The following is a 21,348-nucleotide window of genomic DNA, read 5'->3' as shown; positions in this document are numbered from 1 at the left end:
ATGCAGTGGACACGGCGGACTAACTCTGATGATGAAAAATTTCGCCAGAACACGATATTAAGGAGATTTGAGTAAAGGGTTCATAGAGGTAAACTGCAGTCGAATCAAAGTCTGATGAAAGTCTCACGACGGTCACGCGAGGTTCAAGCGATTTTAGGCCTCGAGCATCCGACCTTGAGGGAATATCAAGGTAATTTATTGGAACTAAAGGGTGTGGAGGCGAAAAAAAAGGTAGAATAAAAATTGTAATACGTATATATACTATGCGGTTGGGAATTATATAATCAAGCAGCCATTACGCCGTTATCCAGAAAAAATATTGACACCCGACGGACATACGATTGATGGTGTGCGACCGACCAGCCTTGTTGTATGTACACGGCGTTGCTTGCGTGGCCTTCACTGACTCTCATTGCTTTCAACAACAACATTTGCCATTTCTTCTAATGCGACTTTCAAACCGTCAAGTGTGCGTTTGGGTATCTTTCCACCTGCTTCCTCTCAGCTCCCAAGATGACTACAGCTTGTTTGTTTTCTTTTTTTGCTTTTCTTTGTTTCGTCTCCTCTAAAATTTGGTTAGAAAATTTAGAGGAGCAAGCTAGCAGTTCCGAGAACGGCAGCCATCAGGACACCGGTGGCGGCGCCCTTGGAGACAGCGCCGTTCTCCTTGATGGGGCCGGCGACGGTGGTCTTGGGGCAGATGTCGGTGCCCTCAAGAGCAGACTGCTTGACCCAGACCTTGGGCTCGCCGGCGCCCATGAAGGCGGTGATCTGGCCGAGGCCGTCGGCGGTGGTGGTGGCGCAGCTGAGGACCTCGACGACCTGGTCCGAGTCGCGGAAGCCGCCGGGGACGGGCAGCTCGTAGCTGTCGCCCTTGGAGGACTTGTTGGTGACGCAGAACACGACCGAGTTCTCGGCGGGGCCCTTGGACTGGCAGAAGTGGTTGACGTCGGCGATCAGGACGTTGGACGTCTGCTTGACGTAGTCGGGCGACACCTTGATGGCGTTCTTGCGGACCTTGTTGAGAATCTGGGCGAGTTGGTAGAGGGGCGCCGAGGTGTTGTAGTTGGAGGTCCAGAGGGGCTCGCGGTTGTCGGGGGTCGCGCCGCCCTTGAAGTGCTGCTCCTGACCTTGGTAGACTGTTGTGATGTGTGTCAGATTAGTCATCTCATGATGCGCAGAAAAGCCGGAACAAATGTGTGAAAACTAAGGTGTCTTACCAGTAGGGATACCGTCGTTCATGATAACGTAGGTCATGGCGTTCTTGGCGAGGGCCATATCGTCGTTCTGGCTGGCAAAGCGGGGCATATCGTGGTTCTCAATGAAAGTACCGAGGGCAAGAGTGTCGTTGCATTGGTCTTGGGCCTGGGAGCGGATCTGGCCGAGGGTGGTAAAGTCACCGCCGTTGAAGGCCGCGTTCAAGGGGTAGTAGTCGAGGTAGTTGGGCATGCCGGGGAGGAGGCTCTTGGTCTTGTTCTGGTAGCGGCACATGTCCGCAGTAACGCCGGTCAAAACCTCACCGAGAGCGAAGACGCCGGAAGCCTCGACGAACGCGGGCAGGAAGGCATCGTTGACGTGCTTGGCGGCATCGATACGAAGACCGTCGATGGAATAGGTCGAGACGAGATTCTTGATCCACTTGGTGAAAAGGCTGACAACATCGGGGGACTCGGTCTTGAGATCGGCGAGGGCGATGCCATAGGGATAGAGCCAGCAGTCCTGGTAGTTGGTGGCGTTGTCCCACTCGGTAACGTTGCAGTACGGGTGGAAGTACTTTTTGTCGTTGAACGGGTTGAACAAGGAGTAGTCGACCTTGGGGGGTACAATGTTGTCGAACTCCTGCGCCATGTGGTTCACGACAACGTCGACCATGAGGAACATGTCACGCTTGTGCATCTCGTCAACGAGGTTCTTGAGGTCCTGCTCGGTACCGAACTTGGGGTTGACCTGGGTGAGATCCTGCGACCAGTAACCGTGGTAGGGCTGGCCAACGGCGGTGTCCTTGTCCTCGTTCTTGATGACGGGGCTGATCTGAATGGCATCGAAGCCCATACCTGTACGTATTCTGTCGGCTGCTGGGCTCACAAAAACGGGCATGAGACACAAACTTACCTTGGATGTAATCCAACTTGTTGAGGAGGCCCTTCCAAGTACCGCCGCAAAACTCGTACAGCTTGCAGTCGACCGAACCACCGTCGTCGCGGGCGAAACGGTCGATCATGACCTGGTAGATGGATCGGGACTTCCACGCCTCAGCGTCGGCGGCGGCAGCATAACCGGAAAAGCTCAAGGCCGCCGCAATGGCGCCTGTCAAAAGAGATGACCGCATCTTGGTGTGTGTTTCTGATGGATGTTGTTTTTGTCGTCGTTGTCGTTGTCGTTGAGGTGAATAGCAGGTTTTTTTCTGGTCTCAACGAATGACTCTTTCTCGTCCCTTTCTTTCCTTCTTCCTTCTCAAAGAGTGGCTGTTTCTCCGTTCTTTCGACACCGTCCGTAAAACGAGGGGAGGGATGGCGCAAAGGGGAGTAAACAAAAGCGAGTGTCTACGGGCAAACCGAGGGTGGAAAGACCGATAAAAAGAGCGTGGGCGGAAAAGAATAAGGGATTCAATTCGCGATATACTACAAAATGACACCGGAAGGACGGGATTTTGGTTGTAGAGAGAGAGGACGGAGTGGACGGGGGATGGCTAGAGTTTAGGGGGGAGGTCGTCCAAGTACGAGGAGTTACAAGGACGGTACCAGGCCAGGAAAGGCTACGATTGGCCGGCAGTGCCTCTTTTACCTCGGAAGGGATGGACGGCCCTGCTTGGGGATGCTAGTCGGCCAGCGAACCACGAGACCCAAAGAAGCCCACCAACCTAATGCCGCTGAGATCTGCTGGGAAGACTCCAGCCGCTACAGCCTCGACATCGTTTTCCACGGACGACGGCAGAAGGACGGCAAGACAACGGCCAGATCGTGGAGAAAGGCCAGCCAGGGGGGGAAGAAGGGGTTACCCTTTTGGGGGCAGTCTAAAAGCGTCTCATGTGTCGAACAAGAAGATCCCAAGAAGATCCCAAAAAGTCTCATTTCAGAACGGACAGGGAGACGGACGGGTGAGGGTTGGTTGAGGGTTAGCTGAGGGGGGGCCATCAGGGCTGGACGAGAGGGCAGCAACAGGGACTCAGGGAATAACAGTGGGCGAAAAGGGGCGAGCCGAGGGAGGATCATGGAGCAACCAAGACCAGAAAAGAAATGAACAGGCCACTTCGGGGCAAGGCCAGCAGGGGTCGCCGGTATTGCTTTAATTCTTTTATTGACGCGGCACCCACTGTCAAATTCATGTGCAATTCAACCTCGTGGGTTTCCATAAATGAACCGAACCCACTTTCCCTTTCAGCAGGTCCCTTTTTCTCTTCAAGTGCTTTGTCGAATTGTCGCAGGCTGCAGCCGTTGTTTATGGCAAAAGAGTCGGTGAGATGAGGTGGTGACCGTGGTGGAGGGTGGTAAGACGGAAAGGAAAAAGTTGACAGGGACTGTCATTACCCAGCTTGCATGACCCAAATGCAGGAACAAAGTTATCCGAGCATTTCGCTGACCACAGTGTCACTTTGTAACACAGTGTGCGTAAGGTAAGGTACCTTATGTAACGTAACGTACCTCTACCTTATCGCATCGGCATCAAGCGGGACGGGATCTGTACATGTGTAAGCTATGTAAGAATGGCATTGTCCTGCCATTGTGCACTTCCAGTTGGAATGTTTGATGCCATGATGGATGTCAAGATGCAATTCACGATCGAGGGGTAGATGGAGACGGGATCGCGGCACAGAGGCGGATATTGCCTGCCATCATCGTGCCTCGTAATTCATCGTCAGTCTGCGATTATATCAGTGTAATTGAATCCAGTGGTTACTGTCAGAATGCACGGTTGAATCAAAAAGGTGGGTAAATCTCTGTATTGATCTGTGTGTGTAGAAGAGTGCTGTGGAACCAGAGTTGGGGGCTCCCAGAGTATTAAGGAGGTCTACAGCCAGATTCTGGGTGGCTGGGAGGCTAGTCCTTATTCAAAGCTCCCTTCTTACTAGCTGGATTTAACCCTCCAAACTAATATACCTCCCTAGTTAAAGTCTTATAGAGATAAAACTATTTAAAAATAAAGTTATTTATAGTATTATATAATTATCCTACGATTTATCTCTTTATTAATCTTATTTATTTCGATATATACTATTATATTCTCCCGTCTTTTGGATTCCCTATTCTTTATTGAATCTATTCCTACTAGTTTTATAAACGCTATATATTTCTAGAAGTCTAGTACCTTCGTTAAACTATTTATAGGTATTTTGGCCATCTCTAGATATTTGATTTTTATCCTTCTAGTAAATACTTTTTATTTTACTTAGTATTTGTAGATATTTACGTACTTGAATTTTATTATTAGCTTTGTAGCTTCTATAATTAAAATTTTAATAGTTTATTAATTAATATAATTTAGAGTAGGGATAGAATTAATTAATTTTATTATAAAACTAGTAATAAATTTTATTATAAAGAGGGCTTCCTTAGTTATATTAGTAAGTATAATAAGCTTTGCTTCGGTTGTAGAGGTGGTTATAATTGTTTATTTAGTAGTGCCCTAATGAATTAGCCCTTTAAAGAATTATATTATAAATCCTTAAGAATTTTTACAGTTCATAGAATTAGTTATAAATAATAAACTTAAGGTAATCTAGAATATTTTATTACTTCTATAATAAAATGCTATATTAGTAGTAGTATAGAAGTAATAGAGTATTTTATTTATAGTCTTATAATAATTTAGATTGGGGTTGTAACTATATTTAGAGAGACGGCTGGCGGCGAAGGTAATATTTGGGTGTATAATAATGGCGGTGTATAGTATTAAGCCTATTTTGATTTAATATAGGTATATTAAGTAAGGGGACGTTTTGCTCTTAAAGGGAATTAATTCGATATTAAATATAGGGATTAAAGTAATACATTTAGTATTTATAAAGTAATAGATCTTTTATAAATACGAGCGTTGAAATAATTAGATCTTTCTTATTTTATAGTCTCGAATAATTTCGATGCTTAGGAATTATTATAGTTCGTTTCTTCTAATTATATAATATTATTAGTTGAAGTTATTTATATATTTCTGTATAACGGTAGCTTTATTAGGGTAATACGCGAAGATTATATTATCGACGTAATAGAAGACGAGGACGCTGTCGTTAATAAAGATATATAGTTCTTTAAGGATTAATTCGAAACCTATTATTTTAAAAGTATTTATAAATTCTCGTTATTAGAAGAGTAAGGAATACTGCAGCCCGTATAGAGCTTTAAGTATTTTAAAGATTTTATTTAGAATTTTATAGTTTAGAGGTATATATATATAGATATTTTATTTATATAAATATTAACGAAGGTATTGACGGTATTGTATTAAATGAATTTGAGGTTAAATTGGGCGGTTATAGTGATAAGAGTGCGGAAAGACCGGCTAATAAGGGTGGAGGCGTACGTTTTTTACTTTACTTTCTTTATTTATTAATTTTTATAGACGATAAAGTAGGCTTTAACTTTATTAAATTTGCCGTTCTTAAAGAATTTGTACGTATATACTTATATATAGTCGAGGATCTACTTATTTTGAGTACGTAGTTCGTTTTTATCGACCTTTAATTTAATTTTTATTTCCTTATAGTTAGTAAAATAGGTTTGTTTTATTTATTTGAAGAAGTTTCTAAGGATATAGTAGTTAAGAGATTTGTAGTTCTTAAGCGTTGGGGGAAAATAGTACTTATAGATAGATTAAATTTTATTTATATAAATTAAGGATTCGAATTCCTCTTTAATAATAATTTTATTATTATAAATAAATCGTTATAATTCTACTTTCATAATAAGTTTACTATTATATATTATTATAGGCTAATAAAGTTGACTAGTATTAAAGGCGGCCTTTTAAAGTTTAAAGCTTTTATAAATTTCGTTTTTAATATAGGGGTTAAAATAGAAATTAGTAAGGAAGGAGGTAGGTAGCGGTCAGTTTAATAGAAACGTATTAAAAAAAAATTAGGATATTTATTATTAAAGATAAAGTTAATAAATATTTTGTTTGCAGGGGTATTCGAATTCTCTAATAGGGGTTTTAAAAATATACGGTTAGTCTCTCCTTTTCAATAGGTTTAATTAGATTTTAGAAGGAAGTTAGGTATATTATACGTTTAAGTATTTTTAAAATCGATTCGGCTACTAATAAAATTAGAAATTCTTACTATTAGAGCTATTTAATTATATTTTTAGAATAGTATAATAAATTCGTCAGAAGAGATTTTCAGGGATTACGCTTCGGTTGGCACTTTCCTGGAGTAAAGCGTATCTTTATTAAATAATACATTATAAGTATTAATAATTAAATTATTAATAGGGTTCCAAATATAATAAATTAAAAAAGCGACGTAGTTAATTAAATAACCGATCTATACTTTAGGGTTTATTTTTTAGCGCTTCTCTTCTTTCTTCTAGGCAGCTACAATTATAGCGTATATTTTATAATTATACATACGAAAGTATATAATATTTAGCTTACGTAGAGTTAAACATATTGAATCCATCTCATTTAGTAATAAAAGTATAGAAACGTTTATATAGGGATTTCTAATTATAAAAGAATTTGGGGGACCGATTAGTAAAGTAAATTACTATAGAAACAATTTCTAATTATAAATCTTTAGCGAAATAAAAATTCTATATTATCGCTCTAGACTTTTCCTTAATTATACTTCCCGAGCGTTCTATATTACTATTCTATATTTAGGTATATAGAATAAAGGGTTTAATAACTATACTTCTAAGAGTAAAGAATTCTTTTACCATATAGGACCTGCTAATTTCGTTATTATATTCAATAACTTTTGGTTGGATATTATATTAAATATTTAATATTATAAAGAGGTCGTTAAAGAAGGAGGCAATAATAGTAGCTTTGTAATCTATTATATAGTAGTCCTAAATATACCCAATATATTTATAGGTAATAAATATAATGTTGGAATATCCCTAACGGCTCTTCGTATAATTAAAAAAATCTATAATTAATTTCTCTCCTAAGCTATAACTACGGTCGTAGGGTTTATAATTAATTTATCGTTTAATTTTTAATAAAGTATATATATCGTAGTATATAATAGAAGGACCTTTAAAGCGGGCACTGACAACGTTAGTAAAGTAGTCAAATATTTAAAAACTATAGTAATTAAAGCGGTAGTACTAAATAATAGCCTCTTTCTTATAGTATTTATAGCCGTTAAAGGAGTTGAACTAATTATATTGTATAAAGAAAGCAGCTTTGGAAAAAGAAGGAGAAAGGTCTTCGAAGACTATTTAATAGTATTATATTATAAAACGGTAAAAAAAGGAATAATTTAAGCTTCGAAGGTAATTATTGGGTAGTCGCTAGTCCTAATAGAAACTTTTTTTACGAAGGAGGTAGAAGGAGATAAAATTAATTACAAAATCGGGATAGAAGGCTATATTATAGAAACGAAGCCTCTTAGGCCCTCTATATCCTTAGATTATAATATCTATATTATTATATGCTTTAATAAAAATATAGGAATTTCTAACCTAAAGGTTATTATTATAGGGAGTATAATGAAAGTTGATAAAATAAGTAATTTTATTAAAAATATAAAGGGAATTGCTAGAATCGAAAAGGGTGCTATTTTTGAAAGGGTACGGTTCTAAATTTCTTTTTCCTATTTAGAGAGCCGCTTAGTAAATAATTATTTTGTAATTAACTATTGTTTCCTAAGTACTTTCGTTAGAGAGTTAGTTATTCTTATTACTATTATTATTCTACTTTATCTCCTATTCGAAGCGGTCGATTTTTTTCTTTAACTTTAAGTTATCGCGGAGGTTCTTTTTAACCTTATTTTAAACTTTCTTAATAGGTTTCTATTTAGAGTTAATTACTTTAATAGGGAATAAATATTAATAGTATTTAATTAAATAGAAACCTTATTAATACGCTTTGTAACGAATATTTAGGAATAATAATAAAATATTTGTAGCCGTAACTTCATATTTCCTTTTATAATAATTTTAGGTCCTATTAAATTAAGTATCCTTATTTTTAGTACCGCTATTCTATAAACTGTTAAAGGTTAGGCCCATACCGAATATTCTTCTATAGCCTTTAATCTTACTAATACTAGTAGGAAGTCGCTCGTTTAATCCTTTACGGCGGAAATCCCCGGATATTAAATAGAAATTGAAGGTATTAACTATAACCTTCTTATTAAAATATTTAGAAATACTAAATACTTAAGTAGGTTTAATTAACTATAAATAGTTTAAAAAATCTTTAAATTAAGCGTTAGCTATAGTAACCTTTAAAACCTTATAGTAGATTACGTTAATTATTATAGCGTCTTAACTATTTATTTATTTATTTATCCCCTTATCCTTCTTATTAAGTTTATTTAATGGTAATTTAAAGTAATTATAATATTTTTAGCGAATTTCAGTTTAGGTATGCTTTTTTCGGTAGTTATAACCGTCTTTAATATTAGCGTACTATTCGATTATAAATAGGAGGGATAGAAAATTGCCAATTTTGTAAGAGGGGGATTTAAATTCCTACATTTACTTTCGAATATTAGCGTTATTAATCTTAAAGGATTCGTAGACCTTTATATTATAAAATTAGTTAATATAGTTATATTTATACTCCTATAGATTAAAAGCGGTAAAGTTTATTAATTTAATTATAGTATTATTAGTTTACTAATCTAGGGTTCGGTTAGTAGTTTCTACGCCCTTTAGGAATTAGGGTGCCTCTGAGGCTTTAGTTTCCGCGTCTACGTTTATAATTACCGCTACCGGGGCCGGGGGTACGTAAACTATTATACTAGCTTTAAACCTATTAAAGACTTTTCGAACTCTTTTAATATAGTAGAGGGCTATAATCTTAGTAGCGTAATTGTCAATACAAATAAGTAAGGGCTTTTAAATAACTAGCTCTAGCCCTAGTACAAAATTAGTAAAGTCGAGACTTTTAATATAGCTAAGTAGCTTATCGCTCTAATTACGAAACTTTGAGGGCCCGTCGAAGTAGGGACGGTTAGTTTTTAGAGAGGATTCCTTTAATAGGGATATAATTACTTAATTTGGTCGTTATAGGGGTAGTTCGAAAAGCACTAGTACGTAGATACTCGTACTTCTATAAATATTGGCGTAAAACGCAAGTATCGCGAGTTAGACTATTAATTATTAAAATATATAATTAAATTAAAAAGGTGGGTAAATCTCTATATTGATCTATGTATGTAGAAGAGTGCTGTGGAACCAGAGTTGGGGGCTCCCAGAGTATTAGGGAGGTCTGCAGCCAGATTCTAGGTAGCTGGGAGGCTAGTCCTCATTCAGAGCCCCCTTCTTACTGGCTGGATTTAACCCTCCAAACTGACAATTACCAGCTGGACAACGGTGGAGAGCCCAAGTCCCGTCCCAGCAAGAGATGGATACGAGCAGTTGTCCCCGTACCGTCCTTGCCGTCTTAACCCAGAGCGTCCTAGTTCACGTGCTAAATTTACGCGAGATTTTCTCGGATTTTCCCGAGCAGAGAAGCACGGTCCACCTTGCCCACTATTGTCCACTGCTGCCCACTCTGCTCGGCCGGCCAACCCCTTTCTGCCGTGGCAGCCCACTATAGCCCACCCATTTCCACCACTCTTTGCCAATCAATCAGAAACCCGGCTATTCGTTCCGTCGTCGGTTTAGCCAGAACACCCAAGCACCCAAGCACCCATGCTCCCATACTGAAGATGGACGGCGACAGAGAAGAAACGACCGAATGCAAGAGCGAGCCGTGAAACGCGTTAACAGTAAGTCCAGGAGGGTTCTTGATGCGGGGATGGGCACGCTGATGACAAAAAAAGTGGCAGTATTTCCACCACCACCCAAAACTGCCGTGATGGGGATGGATCATATGCCCAAAAAAAGAACAGCAAGAGATGGCGTCGTCAGCCATTTGTTCGACAGCTTTTTCTAGCTCCATCCTTATTGGCATGTCGCAGATCGCCACCTCCCCACTGCAAAGATTGGGAGGCGTCAGAACATGACCAGGGCAGCACCTGCATGGCGAGACACCACCGCAGTACAGACTACAGACCACAGGCTACAGAGAGAGAGCCCTGTGAGAGCGCGGAAACCAGACACTAGAATACTGCGAAGAACTACCTTCTACACGAACATGGAAAGAATAGAAGAATACCACTCCTCTGCCAAGCAAAGCGAGCTCCAGCAAGACAAGGCTTCGTCTCGTACCATGAAACTGAGCCCTCGGCTGCCAGGTACTCCCCTTCTCCTGCTGCCCGGGCTCCGGGCTCCGGGCTTGTTGACTACCTATACACTGCTCTAACTACCTACGTATCGTACGCTGGCTGACTCTTTCTGTGACGGACCAGACAATGAATATCGTCCCTCGTCCCTCCCTACCCACGTGCTACTACCGCGCCGATATACACCTCAACATACCACAGTATACAAACATGTGCCGACGCAGCCACAAGGCACAGAAATGCTATTTGCTACACATGATGGTTCGCATGATGGTAATGGTGGGTGGTAGTGGTGGTAGTCCAGTGCCCAGCCGGTGTGGTTGTTCCTGAGCGTTCAGGCCTCCCGATTGGCCAATCAGTTCATGTTCTTTTCGACCACTGGCCCGTAAGTAGAGGGCTGCCAAGCTTCTTTAGCCTGCACTGGACACCTCACAAAATCTCCTAGGTCGCTCGTATACTGGAAAAATGTTGTTTTTGCCAAGAACCTGAAGTTGCTCTCGCACTGGCCACAAGACCCCTCATTCAACACGACAATTTGTTGGCCGCCGGATTGCCTACCACGTCGTCGAATTAGCCAATGGCACGGAGATAGTGAAAGTCTACGAATCGAGATGATGGACAGAAACACCGAGGGTCTCGCAGAAACTACTAGCCTCTACTAGCCTCTAGGGGCCTCCTCTTAGGGCCTACGGTATCGCGCCCCCATCAACCCGCGCCAAAACTTGCCCATGCGGCCCCGTCTGATGGAGATCCGGTGGCGTTCTGCGTAAAACCAAACGCTGTGATGTGAGAAGGACATACTCGTCAGGTCTTCAAAACAGCCCTGACGCCTGACGAGGACGCTACTGGACCATTTGGACGGCTTCTTCGTCGCAGAACCACCTGGACGGGTGAGAGAATGCCGTTGTGCCTCCTTTTCTGGGCTCCTTGGAACGTTTCGCTGGTGGGCCGTTCGGACGACACGACACCCTAGACACCGCCAAATAGGGGCCGCACAGTACGGCACCAAGGTCGCTTGACGTCGAGTGGGCCGGACGGCGCCCCCTATCGCGCCCCCCTACTGGCTGCTACTGGTCGACGGCCCCTTGTCCACCGTGCATCACAAATGGGCGGAAGACACGGATGCGCCAACAACCATGAACGCATCCGAGCTTTGGCAAGCCAGACAAGTTGCCCCAGAATGGCTGAAGCCCCTTTCTGCCTGGTGGGCCTCTCAAAAGCAACATGTTCATGTCGTGGGGTTGCCAGCCACCAAGGACGGCCAGATCCGTTCGTTACGTATCCAACACCTTGGGGCAGCCAGCACATCTTTTCCTCTTCTCAAACTCACGTTGTTCCATATTCTGTATCGTCCTTCATTCGCGTGGCTTGTGTTGGAGATCTTGGGCCGGTTCCGTCGTCGTCGTTCGTTTTACACACGTTTACACGCCTATTGCCTACCTACCACTACTACTTATCCCGTCTCTCGTTACAGTTTTTCCTGTCGCTCCCCATGAAGTGGTGAGCGACGGTGACGATGACTCGTCTTGCGTTGTTTTCGATTCGCGCTCTCTTCACATTAGCGACAACATTCACACTCACTGACGCCCTCCGATACGATGCCACACAGATAGACTACAATCTCAACCGGAACAAAACCGCCACAAATCCTCTCGACTACTGGGGCGACCGAACAGAGGATGACCCGAACTTTAAATACCACCCCTCGCCCAAATCCTGGCGAGTACCCTTCTACACCGTCTTCGTTGATCGTTGGGTAAACGGCGACCCAGACAACGACAATGCCAATTTAACCCTTTTCGAGGCCGATATCATGAGCAATCAGCTCCGGTTCGGCGGTGACGTGGATGGAATAATAGACTCTCTGGATTACATTCAGGGACAGGGAGTCAAGGTACGAACGAGCCGACTGTTTGAGCACCCCCCAAAAATGGCGGAAACTAACAAAAAAAAATCACAGGGCATCTACATTGCAGGATCCCCCTTTATCAACCAACCGTGGGGTGCGGATTCGTACTCGGTAGGTTTCTCCCTCGAAACTCGACAAGACCTCAAAGCTGACCGTTTCTGCTTGCTAGCCACTTGACTTGACTCTTCTCGATAGGCATTTCGGTAATATCAAAAAATGGCAGGAGGCGATCGACGCCATTCACGCTCATGGCATGTGGGTTATCATGGATAATACAATGGCAACGTAAGTGAAGCCTGGCTCCGAACTCTTCTCTCCCGGTCGCGGTGATGGCTGACCTGATTTGTAGCATGGGTGATCTCATTGGTTTCGAGGGTTACCTGAACACAAGTACGCCTTTCCTCACGGAGGAACACAAGGTCCTGTGGAAGAGCGATCGGCGTTATTTGGACTTCGACATCGGCAACACATACAACCAGACGTGCGACTATCCAGAGTTCTGGTACGAAGATGGCAAGCGGATCAAGCCCGATGGGCTAAAGGGATGCTACGACAGCGACTTCGATCAATATGGTGATATTGAAGCCTTCGGTGTTTTCCCCGATTGGCAACGCCAGCTTGCCAAGTTCGCCTCCGTTCAGGATCGTCTCCGCGAATGGAAGCCCGACGTGATTGCTCGACTCGCCCGATTTTCCTGCATGACAATCGGCATGTTGGACGTCGATGGTTTCCGTATCGACAAGGCCGTCCAGGTTACCGTTGACGCTCAGGCGCATTTTAGCAGCGCGATGCGAAAGTGCGCAAAGGAAAAGTTCGACAAGGACAACTTCATTATCGTCGGAGAAATTACGAGTGGTAACACTTTGGGTTCTATCTACCTTGGCCGCGGTCGCGAGCCCGAACCAGCCGAGGAGCTTTCGGAAGACCCCCAAAAGGCTCTGACCCTCGGCAACTCGACTACCGATGTCTCCAAGTACTTCGTTCGCGAGAAGGGCAACAGTGCCCTGGATGCTGGCGCGTTCCACTATTCCGTCTATCGTTTCATGACCCGCTTCTTGGGCATGAGCGGCAACCTCAGAGCCGGCTACGATTTGCCCACGGACTGGATTGAGACTTGGCAGGAAATGATCGCAACAAACGACTTCTGGAATGCCAACACCGGTGAATTCGATCCTCGCCATCTCTACGGTACATCCAATCAGGACGTGTTCCGCTGGCCAGCCATTGAAAAGGGTACCGAGCGCATGCTTCTCGCCTACTTCATCACTACCTTCCTCTTGCCAGGCGCCCCCCTGATGTATTACGGTGAAGAACAGGAGCTGTATGCGCTGGACGGCACGGCCAGTAACTATGTCTACGGTCGTCAGGCTATGGCTCCCAGCCCGGCATGGATGGCCCACGGCTGTTTCTCGTTGGAGAACGATCTCTACGTCGATTGGCCGGCCACCAAGGCCCTAAATGGCTGCAAAGATCCGTCCGTTGGCTGGGATCACCGCAATCCTGCTGCGCCCGTGCGCAACATCCTGAAGAACATGTTCGCCCTGCGGAACTCTTCCGAGCTCGGAGTCCTCGAACACGGCTGGTTGCTTGAGAAGCTTTCCAACCAGACCGATTTCACGTTGCTTAAAGGCAGCGGTGACCCTACGGAACGTGGTATCTGGAGTGTCGTCCGTGGACTGTACCCTGGAGTGCAAGACGCGCTCAAGGACAAGCCTGTTTGGTTCGTTTACCATAACCGAGAGAACACAACGACTTACAAGTTCAACTGCGACCAGAGGGAGGGCGCGTTCCTTTCGCCCTTTGATGCCGGAAGCCAGGTCAAGAACCTGATGGACGATGGCGATGTCGTCACGCTGTCTTCGTCCAACGTCAAGAACAACTATACCAACTCGGGCAAGAACATGGGCTGTCTTCCAGAGGTCACCCTGGAGCCGTTCGAGTTCCGTGTCTATGTGGATGACCCTGCGGACCGCTGGATGCAGCCGGCACCGATGATCACCAAGTTTACGCCAGGACACGACCGCCCTATTGACTCGACGACATTAGTGAACGGCCGTCAAGAGATCTCGTTTGAGTTCAATACTGAGATGGACTGCGATAGCGTGACGAAGTCGCTCACTGTCAACTTGACGCAAGATGGCGTGAATGACCCCACGCCGCTCTCTTGGACCACGCCCGTATGTGGAAATTTTACACCCCAGGATGAGGACAAAGTCAAGTACACGGGAGCCATCAACTCGGCCTGGAAGTGGTCTACTAATTTGACAAATGTTGCTGACGGCATCATCAAGCTCACTGTTGGTCCCAACGCCGCATCCAAGCTCAAGGTGGCGACCGGCACTCGCGATCACTTCTTGCTCAGAATTGGCAAGCCTGTCAATCCTGTTGTGTGGGGAATGGGTGCAACCTACAACTGGGACCTTCTTCAGAGCGTAAGCGGCAACATGTACAAGATCAAGCATAGCGCCCCCGGCGCAACGAAATGGCGTTACAGCACCAACTTCGGATCTACGTGGAGCGGGTGGGTTAATTATACCGGCATAGACACCCCTGTTACCGCCCAGCAGTGGTCGGGAACTGATTTGCAGGCATGGGAGGGCCAGCATATTCAAGTCCAATACTTCAGCAAGCCTTTGGGCTCGTCGGCGTTCATTCAGCACTCGGACAAGGGTGTCAACTACCAGCGTGTGCAGCCGCACATCAAGCTTCACGGTCCCTTCAACAAGTGGGGTTACGACACCGGCCTGCCGGGTTCGATGGATCTTGTCGGCGACAACACTTGGTCGTTGCATTACATGTATGAATGGCCGGCCAACTTCCAGCTCAACATTTGGGGTATCAACGCGGACAACCAGCCTGATGTCTCCTTCATCTTTGGCGATATTGATGGTGACCACGTTGTTGACCGCCTTCCCCCTAGCAGTCTTGCCAACAACGTCATCAACATCACCGATCCTCCCCCAATGCCAGCTCTTGCGTGGAAGGTTTACTACAATGACGCGACCTGGACGTACCATTTGGAGCCGGCTGGCAACATGAACGTCCAGATTGCTCTCTTCTGGCTCTTCGCAATCCTACCTGTGGCGTTGGCATGCTTCGCTGGTTGGATCTACGTCACCAGTTTCTACCAAGTCAAGGTCAACAAGTCCGGTTTCGCGGCCAAGGGCTGGATGCCACTCAAGATTGGCAACCTCTCGAAGCTCAACCTTGGCGGCGGCAAGGGCGTTGAGATGAACTCCATTACACCACCGCCCCCGAGCAGTGCGCTTTCTCCCCTTGGTGCTGCCGGTGGCCGAAGAACCGTGTTGATTGCCACCATGGAGTACAACATTGATGACTTCAAGATCAAGATCAAGATTGGTGGCTTGGGTGTCATGGCCCAGCTGATGGCGAACGCGTTGAACCATATGGACATCGTTTGGGTCATTCCCGTGGTAGGCGACGTTCACTATCCCCTCGAGAAGATGCAAAAGGCCGACCCCATGTACGTCGATGTCATGGGTCAACCCTATGAGATCGAGGTCTACTACTATGTCGTCAAGAACATCACCTACGTCCTTCTCGATTGTCCCATCTTCCGCAAGCAGACCAAGGCCGATCCTTACATCGCCCGTATGGACGATATCGAAAGTGCCATCTTGTACGCTGCATGGAACAGCTGTATCGCCGAGTCTATCCGCCGCTTCCCAGTCGATATCTACCATATTAACGATTACCACGGTGCCGCCGCTCCCCTCTATCTGTTGCCCCAGACCATTCCCATCTGTCTTTCGCTCCACAACGCCGAATTCCAGGGTATGTGGCCGATGCGTACCCCCGAGGAAGCGAAGGAAGTCTGCGAGGTGTTCAACCTGCCGCCTGAGGTCGTCAAGGATTACGTTCAGTATGGTTCCGTCTTCAACCTGTTGCACGCTGGCGCCAGTTATCTCCGTATTCACCAGCGTGGTTTCGGTGCTGTCGGTGTGTCCCGCAAGTACGGTGATCGTTCATTGGCTCGTTACCCTATTTTCTGGAGTTTGAAGAGCATTGGCCAGCTTCCCAACCCCGATCCTTCCGATACCGCCGACTGGGATCCCAGCCAGGATGCCAATGACCAAGCAAAGGGCGTTGAGGTTGACCAGGCAGCCGAGGAGAAGAGAGGAGAGTACCGTCGCCAGGCACAGGAATGGGCTGGTCTCGAGGTGGACCCTTCGGCTGAGCTCTTCGTCTTCGTTGGTAGATGGTCTCTTCAGAAGGGTGTGGATCTGATTGCTGATCTGTTCCCCAGCATTTTGGAGAAGGTGAGTCAGCCCCCATTACATACTACTAACTGCATATTGTTTGCTGACAGAGAATCGGAAATAGTACCCCAAGACGCAGCTCATCGCCGTTGGTCCCGTCATTGATCTCTACGGTCGCTTCGCTGCCCTCAAGCTGGAGAAGCTCATGCAGAAATATCCCAAGCGTGTCTTCAGCAAGCCCGAGTTCACCTCGCTTCCTCCCTACATCTTCACCGGTGCCGAGTTCGCCCTTATCCCTTCCCGTGATGAGCCCTTCGGTTTGGTCGCTGTCGAGTTCGGAAGAAAGGGTGCCTTGGGTGTCGGTGCTCGTGTCGGTGGTCTCGGTCAAATGCCTGGTTTCTGGTACACTGTCGAGTCCATGACGCCCTCCCATTTGATCCAACAGTTCAGACAGGCTATCGAATCCGCCCTTGCCTGCAAGCACAACAAGAGAGCTGTCATGCGTGCGTGGTCCGCCAAGCAGCGTTTCCCCGTCGCCCAGTGGGTTAAGCAGCTCGACGACTTGTACAGCGAGTCTATCCGTATCCACATCAAGGAGCAGAAGAAGAAGAAGATGGAAGTCCTGAGCCCTGGCCTTAGCGTGCCCGGTGCCTCGTCGCGTGCTAGCTACGCCGATCCTGGCAGCGGTCGTTCGTCTCCTGGTCCTCTCACCGGTCCATCCCGTCCCGTTACACCCACGCTCCGCGATCTCGCTTCTCCCGATCTCCCGACACCGGGTGCCCCCTGGGCAGGCGGAAGGTCCGAGTCACCGGGAGCCCGCGACTCGACTGCGAGCTCCATTGGTGGAAACTTCTACTTGCAGCCTAACGGTGCTCGTGAGAGTACTATGAGTGTAGACAGCTTTGCGATCCGTGCCCAGAATGGAGGGCCCATGTCGCCTGGCCTTGCTCCCGATGGCGGCCTTGCCTTCCCTCGTCCTGCGTTTACACAAGCCCATCGCAACAGCAGCCTGCTCAGTCTTCCGGACGTTGTCGGTGACCGACACGATCTTAAGCTTCAGAAGGTTGACCAGTTCTTCAACGATACCAACGGCGAATACTATGCGGAATTCGAGCAGATGCTCGAGGCCTTGACCGCTAGCAACTCTTCTAGCGACCTCTGCATTGAAACCTTCTTGAAGAGGAGTGAAAAGGAGTGGTTTGCTAGATACAGAGACGCCAAGCTTGGTCGCCACAGAGACGCCAGCCGTATGGGCCGGAGTCCTGGAGGCAGCAGACCCGAGTCGAGAAACGGGGATCGCAGCGAGTCGGTTGTCAGCCGTGGCCGCCAACCTATGCGCAGCGCTACCCCCAGTGGCTTGGCTAGGTCTGTCTTCGAGGAGTCGCCACCGGGTGGACGTGCCGATTACGACGATGAGTTCTTGTTGGGTGACGGTTACCAGGCTCCCACTGGTCTGAAGAAGCTCCTCTCCGTTCGCATCGGTGACTGGCCGCTCTACGCGTTCCCCCTCGCTCTTGGTCAAATCATCTCTGTCAACTCTTACCAGATCGTCCTATTGAGTGGCACGCAAGCCCAGACGCCCGAGAAGCTCTACACGGTCGCCGGTGTGTATATCGCTACATCCCTCGGGTGGTGGGGTATGGAGCGCAACTTCAAGTCGGTCTACGCCCTGTCTCTTCCCTGGTTCTTCTTCGGTCTTGCCTTCCTCCTTCTCGGTATCGCGCCATTCATTGGCGACTGGAAGGTGGCTGACAGCGTGACAAGCGCGGCTACCGCTTTTTACGCGGCCGGAGCCAGTCATGGTGCCTTGTCGTTCGCCCTCAACTTCGGTGATGAAGGTGGTGCTCCTACCAGGCAGTGGATTACTCGTGCCCTGATCGTTTCCGGTATCGCCCAAGTCTACAGTCTTGGTCTCTGGTATTGGGGTGCGACTGTGTCGAGCGAGGCTCAGACCATGTCCAAGTTCATTGGCGAGTCGAGCGTCCCCCTGGCCGTTGTCATTTGCGTACCGGTTGCCATCTTCCTCTGGGCGATTGGCGCGGTTCTTTACGTCGGTTTGCCAGACTTTTATCGCCAGTCTCCGGCCGCGATTCCCGGCTTCTACATCTCGCTGTACAGGCGTAAGATTGTGCCCTGGTTCTTCGTCATGATCATCCTCCAGAACTACTGGCTGTCGGCGCCCTATGGCCGCAGCTGGGGCTTCCTGTTCGCGACGCAGTTCATCCCCAACTGGGGCATCTTCCTGATGGCCCTCGGTTTCTTCGTGGTGCTCTGGAGCATCGTCCTCTACGGCTTCTCCTACTTCTCGGACGAGCACACGTGGCTCCTGCCCATCTTCGCCATCGGTCTCTGCGCTCCTCGCTGGGCTCAGGAGATGTGGGGCACCAGCGGTATCGGCTGGTACCTCCCGTGGGCCGGCGGCCCTGTCGGCTCGGCCGTCCTCTCCAGGTGTCTCTGGTTGTGGCTGGGCCTGCTGGACAACATCCAGGGCGTCGGTCTCGGCATGATGCTGCTGGCGACGCTGACGAGACAACACGTGCTGACGGTGCTGCTTGGCGCCCAAGTGATCGGTTCCGTGTTTACGATGATTGGACGCGCGACGAGCCCGAACGCTCTGTCGCCCAATACGACTTTCCCCGATTTCTCGCAGGGCTTGTATCCCGGCGTCGCGAGCCCGTACTTCTGGGTTTGCTTGCTTTTCCAGTTGATTATCCCAGTTGGGTTCTTCAAGTTCTTCAGAAAGGAACAGGTGGCGAAGCCATAAATGAATTTTTACATCTCTAATTTAATGGCGGAGTTGAGTGTTGGCGGCGATTGGTGGTGTGCGATGCGGCTGCTGCGGCGAAGTTTGGCTGGAGTTGTGGTATCGTCAACAGGTCACAGGTTATAAGGTGGTGGTGGTGGATTTGATGGTGGTTAGACCGGGTGGTGAAACGTCTTTTTACATACACTCACGCACACACGCACGCATACGCACACATACGCAAGGCTACTCTCACGCGCAAAGCATATTATTTACATATCATATATATTTTTGTTTTATCTCACATCTTCATCATCATCAAAGAGTGCGAGCGTGTGTGTGTGTGTGTTGGGAGAGGGAGGGATAAAAAAAGGGGGATTGATTGACTGATCATCATCGTCGCTTTTGGAAAGAGATACCACCATCCTTTTTTCTTTTTCTTATCATCACGTCTGTCTCTTGTCATTTTGTCTTGTCATTTTTTGCGGCGTCATTACAGTACTTATAGAAAGCGAAAAGGGGGAACGAAGGAAGGAAAGGCGGGAGGGATCAAAGAGAGCACGCATCGCATCGCATCGCGTCGTCTGTCATCGTTGTCATGAAGAGAGCAAGCAACGTTTCCATTTTACCACTCAAGCAAAGGGTATTCTTTTGTATATATAGTCTTCATACGAATTTTGTTAATAGATGGGATACACAAGTAACTTTACAAAAGTAAAAACATGAACTCCGTTGCTCCTGTGAATGTGGTCACCTATCTCAGATATATTCTGCCCACATGTCTAGCGGTATGAAAGAGGAGGAAGATGAAGCAGACCACGACCGGTAATACCAGAATCTTAACATTAATTTTTCAAGGATGCTTGCTAATTATAGGTACTTTGCAGAACTAATAGATTTGGGTATAATTCCATGCTTCCATGCGTCAGTCATCATCGTGGACACCATTCTCATCAGGCGTGACACTCGGCCACTCAACACCCCTTCTTATCCAAAATCCATGCCCCAAGCATCACTCATTCAGTACGCAAACAACCTCACCCCCTCCGTTATACTAGACACCTTTGCTTAATCCATATGAACCATCTGCCCGGTACATGCGCCGACGCCGACGCCTTAACCAAAGCTAGAAACAAAAGCAAATGCTCAGCTGCGAGAAGATCCGGCTCTTGACCACCAGTCGTGAATATGCCGACATCGAGCGGGTCATGGCTCCTGTTTCCCTTTCTGTACCCGCCTCACGCGAGGAGGTGGAGAAGGATATTCTAGTCTTTGTCGACAAAAGCATCAGTCGAAGCAACAGTTTCAAGCGTTGGCCCCACGATCTGAAGCTTGAGGAACAAAAAGAAGAAGGCCAAGAAGATCAGTGTTGAAGAGGAGCACGAGATCAGGATGGAGCTTGATGGCACGACGCAAGTCGACGATACCATGGCAGTTGAGGAGACCACGCAAGTCGAGCTGGAAAGAGCAACTCGAATCATGTCGAGGAAGGTGCCCCAATGATGCTGATGATGGTGGATGAAGGAGAGAACGAGAGACGGAAAAAACTTCACGTCCATGGGGGAGAAGGACGGGGTGTACCGAAGCCAGGAAAGAGCAACCCGTTATTATGTCGAGGAAGGTGGGGGAGAATGACGGGGTGTACCGAAGCAAGGAAAGGGCAACCTGATATTATGTCGAGGAAGGTGGGAGTGATATCGGGTTGTTCTTTCCCTAGTGATGATGGCTTCGGTATACCCCGTTATTCTCCCCTATGGACGTGAAGTTTTTTTCCGTCTCTCGTTCTCTCCTTTATCTATTATTAGTATCGTGGTCTAATATGGCGTCCGAATTTGTACCCTCGAAAAAACTATACTAATTTATATGGGAAATTATAAATAATAAGCATGTAGTGCTTGAAATCCCTGTACTCATTCCTTTCTATGAGGTTTTGAAAGGACTTCTTATTAATGTTGAATTCGCTCGTGGTGTCCCTATTCTCTTCGATAGCCTTATACCCCCGACGATTGTATTCTTCAAATCGCTACCTAGCAAGTTCTTAAGGCAAAATTGGGGAGTTTATATCCTCATTTTAAAAAGACCCGGCTTACTGATAGCAATTTATATCGGCTCCTTTATAACCTCTAGAGGAAGTATT

At 46.8% G+C, this 21,348-nt stretch overlaps 3 protein-coding genes across 3 annotated transcripts; 2 read left to right on the top strand and 1 right to left on the bottom strand.

The window, feature by feature from the left end:
• Nucleotides 1-161: 161 nt before the first annotated feature.
• Nucleotides 162-2,610, bottom strand: B0H65DRAFT_169309 (glycoside hydrolase superfamily). Its single transcript, XM_062821345.1, has 3 exons — nt 2,113-2,610; nt 1,221-2,054; nt 162-1,139 (listed from the first exon to the last, which is right to left on the bottom strand). The coding sequence occupies exons 1-3, from the start codon at nt 2,327-2,329 to the stop codon at nt 586-588; spliced, it is 1,605 nt and encodes a 534-aa protein (XP_062683296.1). The 5' UTR covers nt 2,330-2,610; the 3' UTR covers nt 162-585.
• Nucleotides 2,611-11,751: 9,141 nt separating this feature from the next.
• Nucleotides 11,752-19,521, top strand: B0H65DRAFT_169240 (uncharacterized protein). The gene is made up of 5 exons (XM_062821344.1): nt 11,752-12,233; nt 12,300-12,359; nt 12,418-12,533; nt 12,598-16,528; nt 16,593-19,521. The coding sequence occupies exons 1-5, from the start codon at nt 11,856-11,858 to the stop codon at nt 19,230-19,232; spliced, it is 7,125 nt and encodes a 2,374-aa protein (XP_062683295.1). The 5' UTR covers nt 11,752-11,855; the 3' UTR covers nt 19,233-19,521.
• An 832-nt stretch (nt 19,522-20,353) lies between these two features.
• B0H65DRAFT_588049 (uncharacterized protein) lies at nt 20,354-20,879 on the top strand (the record flags this gene model as incomplete). The annotated part of the gene is made up of 2 exons (XM_062830995.1): nt 20,354-20,485; nt 20,559-20,879. 2 exons carry the CDS (start codon nt 20,354-20,356, stop codon nt 20,712-20,714), a joined length of 288 nt encoding a protein of 95 aa, XP_062683294.1. The 3' UTR covers nt 20,715-20,879.
• Nucleotides 20,880-21,348: the final 469 nt, after the last annotated feature.

The sequence above is a fragment of the Neurospora tetraspora genome (genome assembly GCF_033439725.1).
Source record: "Neurospora tetraspora strain CBS 560.94 chromosome Unknown B0H65scaffold_3, whole genome shotgun sequence".
Taxonomy (NCBI): Eukaryota; Fungi; Ascomycota; class Sordariomycetes; order Sordariales; family Sordariaceae; genus Neurospora; species Neurospora tetraspora.
Note: the sequence above shows the minus strand (reverse complement) of the source record. Positions and strands in the feature narration are given on the sequence as shown.

Coding starts and splice junctions, on each gene's coding strand:
- B0H65DRAFT_169240 (XM_062821344.1), top strand. CDS start 11,856: ATGACTCGTCTTGCGTTGTTTTCGATTCGCGCTCTCTTCACATTAGCG. Junction 12,534..12,597: donor ATGGATAATACAATGGCAAC/GTAAGTGAAGCC, acceptor CCTGATTTGTAG/CATGGGTGATCTCATTGGTT. Junction 16,529..16,592: donor TCCCCAGCATTTTGGAGAAG/GTGAGTCAGCCC, acceptor AATCGGAAATAG/TACCCCAAGACGCAGCTCAT.
- B0H65DRAFT_169309 (XM_062821345.1), bottom strand. CDS start 2,329: ATGCGGTCATCTCTTTTGACAGGCGCCATTGCGGCGGCCTTGAGCTTT. Junction 2,055..2,112: donor CAAGTTGGATTACATCCAAG/GTAAGTTTGTGT, acceptor GAATACGTACAG/GTATGGGCTTCGATGCCATT. Junction 1,140..1,220: donor GAACGACGGTATCCCTACTG/GTAAGACACCTT, acceptor ACATCACAACAG/TCTACCAAGGTCAGGAGCAG.